We start from the raw sequence: 13427 nt of genomic DNA, 5'->3' as shown, positions 1-13427 counted from the left end.
ATGAGCATGGGTGTGCTCACAAGCCACCTAGGAGACTAACAGGAGGTGCTCGTGAGTGTTGGCCTGTGCCCTGATCCTTCCCAAAGGGTGTTCTGATCCCTGGTTTTATGGTGGCCTTTGGGCAGGAGAACATTAGAGGATGAGGGAAGGGGAATGTGCATTGCTGCAGTCTCAGCTGTGTGGATTTCCTAGAGCAGTACCGTGCTTTCACTAGTCCTGTCTCTTTTTCCTAGCATTGAGTACTGGTTTCGGTGCATGGACCTGGATGGGGATGGAGTGCTCTCCATGTATGAACTGGAGTACTTTTATGAGGAGCAATGCGAGCGGATGGAAGTGATGGGCATAGAACCACTGCCATTTCATGACTTGCTGTGTCAGATGCTCGATCTCGTTAAGCCAGAGAGGGAAGGTAAGTCCTGTTTAACGGGAGTTTTCATCCTCTTTGATCTGTGGTGGATTGAGAAAGTAATGTCACTGTGAAACCCATCTATAGGTAGAGTTTTGTGTTAGAATCACAGGGCTGAAATTACCGCACAAGGTCAAACTCTGAACAGTGGCTATTGTGCCATAATGTTATGCATCAGGAGGTTTGAAATGCTAAAACAAGAGACCTTGTGAATTAACTTGCTGGAACTGGAGCAACAAGCCTTGTATATTGCTGCTGTGGGATGTGCTGACAGTCTAGATTATGAAACTGGACCATCCCCATTCACGTTCTTTCATATTTCTCATGAATGTGAAAGACCTCCATATGTATGTGAGATTTAAGCCTGATAAACGTACCCATTTATTGAATAATGTTAAAATCCTTGATTGCCTTGGGAAGAAATTTTGTAATATTGTAGCATACTGGTGTTTTAATTAAAACTTTGATAAGACTGACAAGGAACAGATCCAGTCTCTCACTAAGTAAGAACTCAGTAGCACAATAATTTGGTTTTTTTTTGTAGGAAGAGTAACCCTGCGAGACCTGAAGAGGTGCAGAATGGCTCATGTATTCTACAACACCTTCTTCAATTTAGAGAAATACCTGGACAATGAACAGAGGGATCCCTTTGCAGTGCAAAAGGTATAAATCACCTCTGTTTCTAAACACAGGCCTTCTCAAACCCAACTGAAAATCCAACTGAAGATAAGAAAACGTTTTTCACACATAGGGCGGTGAAACACTGGAACAGGTTGCCCAGAGAGGTTGTGCAGCTTCTGTTCTTGGAGGTTTTCAAGGTGTGACTGGACGAAGCCTTGAGCCCCCTGATCTGACCCCATAGCAAACCCTGATTTGAGCAGAGGCTGGGACTAGAGACCTCCCGGGTCTCTTCCAACACAAATTATACTGCTATTCTGTGATTTGGTTGCCATCACTCATCCTACTACACCAGCACTGGCAGTGCAGTGTGTGATTCTAGAGAGAATGACCAGAGCCTGCTGAGTTGCACTGATTCAGCAGGCTGAAAGAGGGGGGCTCAGCTGCACTAGAAGGAGGTTTGCTCAGTTTAGAAAGGAGCTGTGAGATTCCAAACTTGAGATCCCATTTGTCTCTTCCCATCTCCTGCACAGCTGCAGTCATAAATAAGTAGGCTACATGTGAAGATTTATTAAACATCCGGGATGGAGTCTGGTCCTTGAAACAGCACTAGCAATTTTCCCATAGCCGAAACAGAACCAGAGAGACAGGCCTTCCTTACAACACGGGGGCCGAGGCAGATGAGATGCCAGCTCCATGATCAGGCCACACGTGCAGCAGACTAGATGGAAGGTTTGGATATTGCAGGGTGTGCCTGGTTATCAGCCTGGCTGCACTGTCATTCATCGTACTCTCTTCCCAAGCACAGAAAATACAGGAGGAGATTGTGGCTTTTGTATTGTGCAGTTGTTGCTCACCACTAACTGTGGGATGCTGAGAGACTTGAGTTTTGTCACCTATTGGTGTAGAGTCCCTCACCTCTGGCTCCCCTTGCATATCCAGTGAAACCAGATGTGGCTACAGCTTAAAGACTATCTCCCAGAAGCCTCTTATCTGGTCAAAGTACAGTACAGTGGTGGGGATGCCAAAACCAACCCTGGTTCCCTCCCAGCTGTTCCCACATAACCTGTAAGAGGAACTTTGTGGTTCCATGATTCAAGGCTTAAATATATCCCAGGCCAGAATCACCCTGCTTTTGTTTGTCTGTTTAAAGTGGATCATTGTAGGAGCAGTCAACTGGGGCCAGGGCGGGTGACTTACTTTCCCCATCTTATAGTAAATGGCAGAGGGCCAGATGTTTATGAGGATGTTATTCGGTAACCTTCTCTCAAACTTGCCCTAACTTAGCAAATTGTGAAGAGTTTCTCAAAAGATCAGTTACAATTAACATTTAATTAGTGATTTTAAATCACTAAGTTCTTTAACCAATTACAAAGCGCACGGATGCGGGGCTCGCTGAGCTAAAGAAAACGTGCAGTTATTAATGTTCAGCATTTCTGAAATGAAGCAGGCTCGGCTTGTTGACAGCTCAGGTCACACGCTGAGCTTTATAGACTCAAGGATGTATTTTTTCATAGTCATTTATGTGCAGATGTTAAAATAGTTCAAGATAATTGTGAATCTTCCAGGTAAAGCAATTTCTGACCAGCTGTTTCTATACAGTTGCTTACTATTCCTAGAATTGCTGTTCCACATGTTTAGACCTATTGTAAACAGCTGTAGAGGGGTATGGACATAGTGTGCTTGACTGTCTGATCTCTTTAGGACGTTGAAAACGATGGCCCTGAACCCTCTGACTGGGACAGATACGCTGCTGAAGAGTACGAGGTTCTTGTGGCTGAGGAGTCTGGGAACGAACAGCTACAAGAAGGGTAAGCACAGGTATTGCACCGCCCTGGGGGCACACTGCTTGGCTCCAGCTGAGGTTGAGTAGGAGCACGTGGATGCCACTTTTAGCAGAGGTAGTGGATTAGTGGACTTATCATTAGGACTCAACAGAGGAGCATGTGAAGCCTGATACAGTTGCTCCAAGAGGCAGCACTGGTGTATTCGTCACAATGGGCTGCTTTGTGGGCAGCCATTTGCATCAGCTACATACACTGCAGTAACCAAGAGAGCTGGGAGAAAGGACAAAGCCTTTTTCTCTTGGCAACCATACAAGAAAGAGATCAAATGACTTTTGCTAGTCTTGGCCATGTCCTGACCATGTCACACTATCATAGAATAGAAGCTGTAGCTGTTACATTTATTATACATAGCTGAGACTTTCTTTGGTCAAATAATTCTACTTTCTGCCAAACTTTATGCCTATGTCTGTGCTCTTCATAAGCTGTGTTTCAATGTTTTCATTCGTTTACTAAGTTTGTTCAGACTTTTTCTTTAAAACACTGTTGGTTTCTGCAATACCTACACTCATTTTTGCAGCCTTCTATAAAATTATGGACAGACACCCCACCTATCCTTAAGACAATTACTTTAGGGAGAGCAGTTGCTCCAGAACCTCTCTGTGTGCAAGGGCTTCCTGCAGAGGCTCCGAAAGGAGACTCAGTATAATTTTCTTCTAGATTTGTGTCTATGTTAGTATCTTCTTGAGAATATTTCTCTAGATATCTCCAGGTTAATATAACAAACATCCAAAGAACACTTACCCTGTGTTAATCTTGCACGAGTCAGGATTTCATCCATTCTTGAACAGTATTTCTAGAGCCATTAAAGTAAGAGTACTGAGAAGATTGCATAATTTTCAAAACTTCCCACACTGGCACTTGCTTGGGATAACAGTAGTACCTACTTATTAGCCACAGAGATTTGCAAAGCTATTGAGATCTGTGTTTCCCTCTCTCCCTGTGATGTGCATCCAAACAGCTATGGGCTGTTCCCTCATCTCCTTTGAGCTGCCTTGCCTTTTTGTGGCCTTCACAATGGAAGATGAGGTAACATGGGATGGAGGATAAAATTGCTGTATTCCCTGCAGCTGCTTTGCAACACCTGTGTCCTCAGCACAGAAAAGAAATGGGAGTTTCCCATAAAAGCTTTGCAGGACCATGAATCGCCAAACTCACCAAAAACAGAGGAAAAGTAGCAGGTGATGTCAGGTTTTTGACGTTTGTCTGAAACAGTTCTGTGTCTTCCTATAAAGAGCATGTCAGCAACCTTGCTGCTTGCTTTTAAGAGCCCCTGAAAAGCTCTGTAGTCATGGCAGCAGGATTAGATCTCATTTGTGGAGCATAGCAACAGACCACGCAGGAAAAAAGGAAGGGAAAACGAAAAACAAAGAGCTGGATGCCCAGACAAATTTGCCAGAAACAGGCATTGAGTTTTTGCACGTACATAATTTCCGCTGTCCTTGGAGGATGACAGAAACAGGGAGCGGGGGCAAAACAAAGACAATTTATGAGCTCTATGAGAGACCAGAAGATTTTTGGCTAAGTTAGCTGGCAGCATCAGAAATCTGGTGTTTGTCTTATTAATACATCTGAAAATAACCATCATTCAGCAATCACAGATGAATTAGTAATTGTGACTTAGCCCTGTCCATAGCTGCTCCAGCTGGAAGGTTTCTAACACCAGTCAGTGTTTGGCTGGCTGGCTGCAGGCTTCCCATGAGAGAGCACTGCTCCTGGAAAGGGAATTCATCAAGACATAGTGGATGCTCAGAGTGACTTGAAGGATGCTGTGACTCTGTTGAGAGTTATAATCACCAAAAATAAGATAAGAGAAAGGTGACTTGCTCAAGACAACAGTGAAGCATCACGTTTCACTGGAAGCTTAAGCTGATCTGAACACTTCTCAGCTGTGCTTTGCTTTATACGTCTGTGTGTGAGATTCAACGGAGGGAGTCTGTTCCCAGGTGAATGTATATGCACATGGATGAAGGCAGAACCAGTAGCTGAGTCTGACAGAATCACAGAATCAATCAGGTTGGAAGAGAGCGCTGGGATCATCGAGTCCAACCATTGCCCTGACCAACACAAGCTCTTAATGCAGATACAAGCATTGGTTTTGCAGAAATCCTTTCTTGCAGTCCAGGCTATGGCCTGCCTGGCAGAAGTGGGCACTGCCTTGTTCACTGTTCCACAAACTAGTTTCAGCCAGCTGATGTACATGGAAGCCACAATTGCCTTCATGGAAGGAGATGTTTCTCCATAGGAAGGGAGATAAGGAGGCAGAGGCCATCTTTTATCAGCTGTTGATAGGAAGGAATCCTGTTCACCTGAGCACAAGGAGGGAGGGCACAATGCAGAGCAATCCTGCTCAGAGGTGGATAGGTGGGACAGAGACACAGGATCAGATGAAGTTGGTTTAGGCAGCTCAGACCGTTTTTCTTGTCTCCCTCGAGTCGGCTGATGGCTCAGTTGCTCCCTTTCGTGAACCCACCAGCATAAGGAAGGGAAAGGGGGAAGAAGTACATTGGTGAACCACCCAGTGACAAAATGTGTGTGTTTGCCACAAGGAAGGACAAGAATTTCGTGGAGTAATTTGCCTTCTCTAAACAAGCTAGAGTTGCCATGGTTGAGTCCTGAGGAACAGGTGTTTCATCTACATGAGCCCATATGTCTATTTATGTGACTGTGAAGTTCTGAAACTGGCCTGGAAGGAGAGAAAGTGATTATCTTTAGTGCTAATCTTGTGGAAAAGTTGTCCCTTGGATGCTTCCTAGCCATCAAGGTGGAAAGCATGTTTTCCAAGAGGGGAAGGGCAGGCACTGTTGGGCCTTAAGGAGCAAAAGAGTGAAGTGGAAAAGTAACTCACATGGGAAAAGACAATGGGAAGCCCCTTTTGAAGAAGACTTGGGAAGGTTTAGTCCTGAAGCAGAAGGCACTGGAAAAAAAAATTATAATGGAGCTTGAAGTGCTGGTGAATGTGCAAGATAATATAGGAAAGAGGTCATGTTCCATGTACAGGGAAAAAAGGAAGAAAGCTAACAGGAGTTGGTAAAATTGAAGGAAAGGGGGACACAAAAGGAACATTCCTAAGAAGAGCATTCAAATGGAAATAACAAGTTGTCCTCAGCTGCATCATCTTAAACCAAGGAGACATTAGAGAAACTGAGGCACGTACAAACATGCCCAGTCCATTCCCAGGTGGGGAAGGCAGGGGAGGCAGAGCCGTGCAGACCCCCGACAGGTACCGCTTAAGCAAAAAGCAGGCATATTGTCTACTTTTTGGCATCCTTGCATGCATGCTCAGAACAGTTACTGGTGTAGGATCCAGACCATTGTTTCCCTTCTCCCACTTACACAAGGATCCAGAAGGTGGCAGAATTACTCAGCAGGTGCTTTCCCATATGGAAGAGAAGATGAACATGTCCAGGAAGACATCTGTGCTGTTTGTTTCTTGTTCATGTAGGGATCACCAGATCATAGGATAGGATCCTCCCCACAGCAGGACATACATACTGACAGGCTCCCAAGGATTTGCTGTGCCTGCATATGGGTTAGTAAAGGGAAAACCACCACAAGAAGTGGTAGACAATTCTTTCTTGGCACCGTCCATGCTGGGGTATCAAAGGAGTTAACGTTTTTGCAGCACAGTTTATCACTGAACAAACTAGAGCTATTCCTGGGCTTGCCATTGGAACTCCTGCTGCAACATTTCCTTCACAAGCAGCATTGCTTTCAGAACAAAAGGAAGAATTTGAATTTCTTGGGAGCCCTGAGAAACTAACCTGTAGTATGCTGAGACTGGAGGGAAAACATTTCTCAGGAATAGGAATGGGATGAGAGCCCCAAAGCGATATCCTCTGCTGCAGAGCACAGAACCCAACCAGCCCCAATAGCGCAACTGGCTGGAGCTGGGAATTCGCAGCCACACCTCCCCAGGCCATAAATGCTAAGACCTGGGTATTAAACTTCAAACCAAGTGAGAGAGGAACATGACAGCGTGGCCACAATGGTTCTTCTGTGGATGTCAAAACATATCCTAAGCCAGAAGATGCTTTGGAAACCAGGTGTTTCTGAGCAAGTCCAAGCAAGCCAAATCTCCTCGAGGGCTGGATGACTTTATTTCTACACTGAACTATTAAGGCTACTGGGAGTTACTGACAATTGTTACTGAAACTGGATTCAAACTTTATAATGCTGAACACCAGTGAAAAGTTGTTTCGGAACTTACCAATGAGGATGGATGGGAGCACAAAGTCACGCCAGCTGTCAGAATACTGATTCCTACAGCGCTGTTTTCAGTGCCTTATAAATATCCTCCTCGAGGTTAACATCTTGCATGCCACTGTATTTTAGCCAGCTGCTTTAGTAGCTACTGAAATAACTTACCTGAAAAAGGTCTCACTGAAATATGGCTTTTAAAGACATACCTTTTATCTTTGCAGATCATTTGAAGAAGACTATGACACAGATGAAGTCTTATCTCCCTCTGAAACTGGAGACAAGTCAGATAAACTAGTTATCTCGGATCTCTCAGCATAGAGAAGTGGAAGACATTTAATCAGTATCTCAAACTGGATAGCATTCAGTCCCAAGACACTTAGGGATTTTTCTTAAATCCGTCATTGGAGCAATGTGCTTTATTTTGTACACTGTAACTTGAGAACCCTTTTTCTCTTCCTGTGTAATTGCAATAAGGTAATTTCTATAAAAAGGCTTTTTACAATGTGTTATCATGCACGCTCATTAAAAGTGGTGATTGCACCTTGTTTTGTTTATATATAAATTCTGTGATGTCCCCAGATGTGCAATAAATGCCAGCATCTAATGACTAACTGTAACAACTGCATGCAACACCTAGAGCGGTCATTCCTCAGTCGGTTCAGTCCTGTGCCACCCTGTCCCCTTGACTTTATACCAGGAGTGACAAAAGAGCTGCCAAAAACTTAAGTGTATGTTTAGAAATCTTTTAGAATGCAAGTCACAAGGACGTCCTCTCTTCTTTCTTAGTGTCCTGGAAACCAAGGCAACATGCCTGTGTGTGGGGAGAGTGAAGTCCCCTTTTGCACTTTAAACCCCAAGCTCTTACAGTTGATACTGGACATATTTTACCTGTATGAATCTGTGGACAGTTAAAGCACTACATGATGTCACATTTCTCTAAGAATTTGAGATACAGTTAACATTTCTACATATTCTCCTGTGCATAAGATCTTCCTCAGGCTCGTGTTTTGTCTCTGTAAGAGTATTTTCTAGCATATTTGCAAAAAAAATTACATATATGCTGTTCAGCTGGTGTGTTGAAACTGCTGTGCCTTGTGTGCACCAGTTCTGTCCATTCCCTGTGTTCTTCCCCTCTCTTGTATTGCTAACCTGTAGCCTTCTCCAAGAGACTAAGCTGAGATAGTGAAGAAAAAACTCAACCCTAACCTGGTGTGCTAAATTTCTGTTACCACAGGGATCCTTTAACTGGTAAAGGAATTAGTGTATAATATTGCCAAAAATTTATTTTCCGTCCATGAAGTAGGGCCCAGTCTCAGAGAGGAAACACTGTAACTAATGAATTCTTGCTTAAGTGCAAAATTAAACTTACTTTCCCCATAGAATCACAACTGGTGTCTCTAGTAGCAGCACCTGCTCTTAGGTTAGACCTGTTCCTCCTCGCCTGGTAGCTGTCTGTGATTCAGCACAGAGGTGATTATAACATATTCTTACCAGTCCTCAGTTTTAGCCATCGTAGATACACAAATAGATCTGGTACTTACCTTCTCCAGCTTGGGATGAGTTTCAGCTGTCATATTTTATTTCAACTATTGTAGTTGTGCCCAAATACATAATGGTTGGTATGTATACACTGTATTTCCTCTTACCTGCCTGTAAGACTCAAACCATGCCTCCTCAGGACATCCCTGCCAGAATACCCAGGAGACAACTGCCAGTGCCAGGATCAGGTCTCCAAGCAGGCACCTCCTGCTCTGCACTAAAGGCAAAATCCATCCAGTTAACAGCTGACTTCTGTGTACACGTGCACACTATTAGCCTGGTGCATTTTGTACATGCAGATGCAAGCACAAGGGAACAGTAATCCCTAGGTGATACCTCTAAGTGTTAATAACCAAATAAGTAATTGGCTGATCACTACAATGCAGCTTCAACTTTTCCAGGAGCCTTTGAAGCGTAACGTCCGCCTCCCGATGCCCAGGTGGGATAGACTGCTGCCTTGTTGAGGTTAGTAACTCTCTCCTCAGGATCAAAATCTGCAAGAGAGGAAGTTTTCAGTTATACTGGGCTTGGAGATCTATTAATTTTTCTTGAACAAAGCTGCTGTTTTATCCAGATGCATATACACACCGCAGGATCCTGGATTTGATATCTGGGAAACTTCTGGAGGCCCAGGTTCTTAGCCAAGGCATTGCAAGGTAACTTCCATTCCATAATAAAAGGTGTCAGCAGGGAGCACTCTAACCAAACCTGGATAAGCCTCTTCCAATGCAACAAGCACAAGAGAGAGCGGCTCTGTTCACCACCAGGGTGTTTGAATGCATCTCCATCATCCCTATAACCCTGAGGGGAAAAGCTTTACTGGGGACGATTCCACAAAGGCCCAAGTGCAGAAGAAACTAGGCAATGACTGCAGAAATGAACATAGGATGGAAGTCACACAACCACTAACTGTAACCAGCTCCGTCCACTTCTTACCAGAAGGAACCTAGGCAAAGCAGTTCTCCGCTCGTCTTCACGATCTAGGCCCAGAGTGGCCTTTTACTCTTAGTTTGATAAAATTTTACATCTCTCCAAAGACAAAAGAGAACCTGACCCCATTCTAGGCTGAAAGGGAACCTTCAGCATTGCTCTCTTTTAACTCCATAAGCAGCAGTACTGGAATGTCCAAGTTTGCCAATTATCTAAAGCCTCATTCCAGAATAACTTGGTGATTGTCTCTTTAAGGTGTGATTCTGCAGCCTCTCTGTGTATTAACATTTCCTCCTCTTCCTTCCTACGGGAGTTCAGAGCAACGTGCTTTCCCAGGAAGGATGTATATTCCCAGGAATGCACAATCTCTGTTTCACACAAGGAGGAGTTCGATGGAAGTGAGACCCCGTTCTCAAGCACCAGCTGTGTGTTGGGATGCGGCCGCAGCCCACGACAGCCTGTGAAGAGCTGGTACTCCAGCAGCCCTCGGTGCGTCGCTCTTTGGGTTTGGCATTTCTGCTCTTGCTAGGACGTACCTTGAGCCTACTTCTGCTGTTCCTGCTGTCTCTTTTCACCCACTCCTTCAGGATCTTTCGTCTTTCTCCTCATATGCCTTTTGCAGAGGGGCTTTAACTCAAGCCATCAAATCAGTTCAGACTTGTGTCTCACACCACACCAGGCTGCCTGAACTGGTGCCTTTTTTGCAGAAGTGACTATCCTGACCCTGGTAAAAATCACATTACTTTTTCAAGGTTTGGCTTCAACAAATTGAGACAGAAGCTCGTAGCTGCTCTGCTGAGCCCTTTGGCCCCCAAACCCAAGGCGCTCTCTTTTACAAGCAGAGGTTCAGTGCTGCTCTGCCAAAGTAGAGTGATTCCAAACCCAATTCATGCTTTCTAGTAGGTCAATGAAACAAGCTAATCACAGCAAAAAACCAAAACCAACTTACAGCAAGTGCTTTGCCTTATATGTGACTATAAGGACAAGCTACAGCCACCACTGCTAGCATGGTATCGGTGCAGAACTTGCAGTAATTTATATTATTTACTCGAGGAGTAGACATCTGTTCTCTCTCACCAACACATTTGAAAATAACCATAATTCAGCAGCCCCAGCTGAACTAGTGAAGGAGCTGTTCTACACTCTATTTGTGACCTAACCCTCTCCACAGCTTCTCCAGATGGAAGGTTTCTAAATGTGCAGTATATAAGGTAAATTTGGGTAGTCCTGGCCTACTTCTTAGCTTTTTCTTCTGGGATAGTCAGAACATAAGACGACAAGGATGTTTGTGAATACAGGCACCAGAACCTGCTCAGCTGCAACACCCACCGGCTTCAGAGGTCAGCAAGTGCTCTAGAATGAAGCAGCCCAAGAATCACAGCACAGACAAGTCCACTTTGCTCTGACTTGGCCTCCCGTCTCCAGCTGTCAATGCCACGTTAGATGTTGCACACCTTTAAAGACAGAGCATGCATTTTCATCGTAAAGCTCAGACTGAAGTCCTTATAGAGCTGAATTCCTTTTTCCTTATGAGTAACCAGAAAAGTGAGTAACATTCACTTTTGCATGATAGAAAAAAATTGTGGTTTTGTTCTCCCTAGTCAGCTTTTCTCTTAACAAAATTAAATCCCGTTTCCTTACAAAACCCTTGCTTTTTATTTTTATATTCACAAATATTCTCTCTCTGCAGTACTAAGATGGGAGATGGGGCTTGATACAACCACATGCAATTACTGCTGGAGTGGTACTAGCTAGATTTTTTTTTTCCTTTTAAATCTCAGTAGTAATTGCTACTTACAGTTTTCATCAGCAAACCCCAGGCGCTGCCACAGCTCCCCTCCTGCTGCTCTGCCACCAAGTGGCAGTGCTGCAAAACAGGCGTGGGCAGCAACAGAGAAATTCCAGTCTCAGGTTTACAGCAAACATTGGGGAAAACCTTCCTGCTCTCCTGGACTGAGGATATAAGCAAGCTGACGCGAGATCCTCTAACCAAGGTACTGTGCTTAGTTTCTGAAACAGAATATGCCTGACAGGCCGAAAAAAGAGGTCACTCAAGTGTCGTTTGAATGGTATGAGCTGTTGGAGTACGGCGTTGCTAAGGCACAGCATCCCAGGTCTATGCAATCAGAACTGAACCTCAGTGAAGAGTGTGAGCTGCTGTGAGAAAAACATGCAAACAGTGCTTACCCTTTTGTTCTGATCTCGCCTCTGTATCACTGGGTGATGGCTTTACAAGCTGAATGTTGAAATAATAAAGGTTCTCACACTTTGTAAGAGTAGTTTGGAGACATTTTGTGCTGGCATGGTTTTCTCTTTGTATTTTTACTTTGTATTTTCTTCTTTTTTTTGGCAAATAAAGGACTTTTGAATTTAAAAAGTAAAACCTGTCTGTGGGTTTTACTTTTTAAAAGTGGTGGGGTAGAGTGGTGGTGTTCACTTCATCTCCCAAAATCGCCTTCCCTGCTGCTGCTGAGCTCACACCATCCGGTTACCTGTCAGCAAGCCTGCCAAAGCCACAATTCCAGGCTTTCTTCTCAGAAATACGGGGGAAGAGAAGCAATCCCACCACTTACCCTGCTCAGCTTCATCCTCCACGGAGCACTAGCCGTGTGTTGATTTACCAAAATGCCAAGCTCCCTCATTTTAACCTGTCCTGAAAAAAGAAGACATCTCCTGGATCTTCTGCAAGTGGAATGAAGGAAAAAAAAAAAGGGAAAAAAAAGGAAAACAAAGTAATGCCTTTTTAAATTTCATTCTATGCAAATGCTGAAGCAGAATCGCTGTGTTATCTTACTACTTCATCTGTAAGACCATCGGGTCAGCATTCCCATGTGCCTAAATCTGTATATAGCACATTCCCTTCTTGGTGGGGACCTCTGGGTTTCTTTAAATTACCAGAGGCACTTGAATTTGAAAAATTAAATAGTTAAGACCAGACAAATCAGATATGCTTGCGACGTTATCAGTGCTACTTTAAATAGCATTATATACCTTTCAGACTGCATTTCATCAGCCATGCCACATACCTGGAATGATTCTATCATACAATCTGGTCTTCTTTATCATTTCACTTCTCAGAAGGTTAGTTAGCAATCAAAAGCTTATTTGTAAACATAAATTTGTATAAAAAATAAATACATAAAAAATACCTGGGGGTGTGTGCTTCTTGCATACAGTAAGAAGAGGCTTTTATTCTGGATCACGCCAGAATCTTTGCACAATTCATGTGCCACATCCGTATGATCTTTTTCTTGAAAGTCTATCAGAGTTTCATTGAACAAGCAGCTCCTTGCTGTGCCAGAAGTACCTGCCTTGGAAAGCAGGCTTGGCAGGTTTCAGACTGCTGGGACACTCTAACTCTACAGGTTTTTTCTGACAATACAAAACGTTACGGTGCTTGCAGGGGGGCAGCCTCTAAGATGTAACGATGACAGAAATGGCAGCAGCTGCAGAAGACGACATCCATTGCCTGCGTACTCGGGTTGTGGTAGCGTTTTAAAACTCATAGGCACATAGAGGAACATCTGCAGGGAGTTCAACGGGAACAGGAGAGGCTGTTGCAACCCCAGTGTTCACAGGCACCATCCTGCAGGGTTAGGAAAGGCAGAGAGCAAGAACATCACCTGCCTGAAGGAACGGCTAGACGAGCAGCGAGCTCAACACAAACCAAGTGTTCATTTCCAGTTTTGTGGCCCTGCCCCGCCTCCCTCCAGGATTTAATCCCCACCAGTGATTTCACTGACATATGATACGTGGAAAGAGCCTTTCCACTCAAAATGAAACTTTAGATGTCTTCTCTTTCTTTAGAGCATCTTCTGCATGTCCAGATCTGGATGGCCAAAAGCACTGGGCTCATTTTGGACCACTACATACCAAAATATGATCAG

The 13427-nt window shown here is 44.1% G+C and overlaps 1 protein-coding gene across 3 annotated transcripts in view; it reads left to right on the top strand.

The window, feature by feature from the left end:
- Positions 1 to 12688, top strand: part of PPP2R3A (protein phosphatase 2 regulatory subunit B''alpha) — a 61094-nt gene extending 48406 nt beyond the window's left edge. For 2 of the 3 annotated variants that reach the window (XM_068420995.1, XM_068420996.1), the window contains 4 exons: positions 234 to 409; positions 951 to 1069; positions 2729 to 2835; positions 7293 to 12688. In XM_068420995.1, coding sequence (XP_068277096.1) covers positions 234 to 409; positions 951 to 1069; positions 2729 to 2835; positions 7293 to 7389 — 499 coding nt within the window. In that variant the 3' untranslated portion in view covers positions 7390 to 12688. The remainder of the gene's footprint in view (positions 1 to 233; positions 410 to 950; positions 1070 to 2728; positions 2836 to 7292) is intronic. The other variant, XR_011049887.1, reaches the window with a different exon arrangement.
- The last annotated feature ends 739 nt before the right edge of the window (positions 12689 to 13427 follow it).

Source organism: Nyctibius grandis, chromosome 32, assembly GCF_013368605.1.
Source record: "Nyctibius grandis isolate bNycGra1 chromosome 32, bNycGra1.pri, whole genome shotgun sequence".
NCBI lineage: Eukaryota > Metazoa > Chordata > Aves > Nyctibiiformes > Nyctibiidae > Nyctibius > Nyctibius grandis.
The sequence above is the reverse complement of the archived record's forward strand: the minus strand, read 5'-3'. Positions and strand labels throughout refer to the sequence as shown.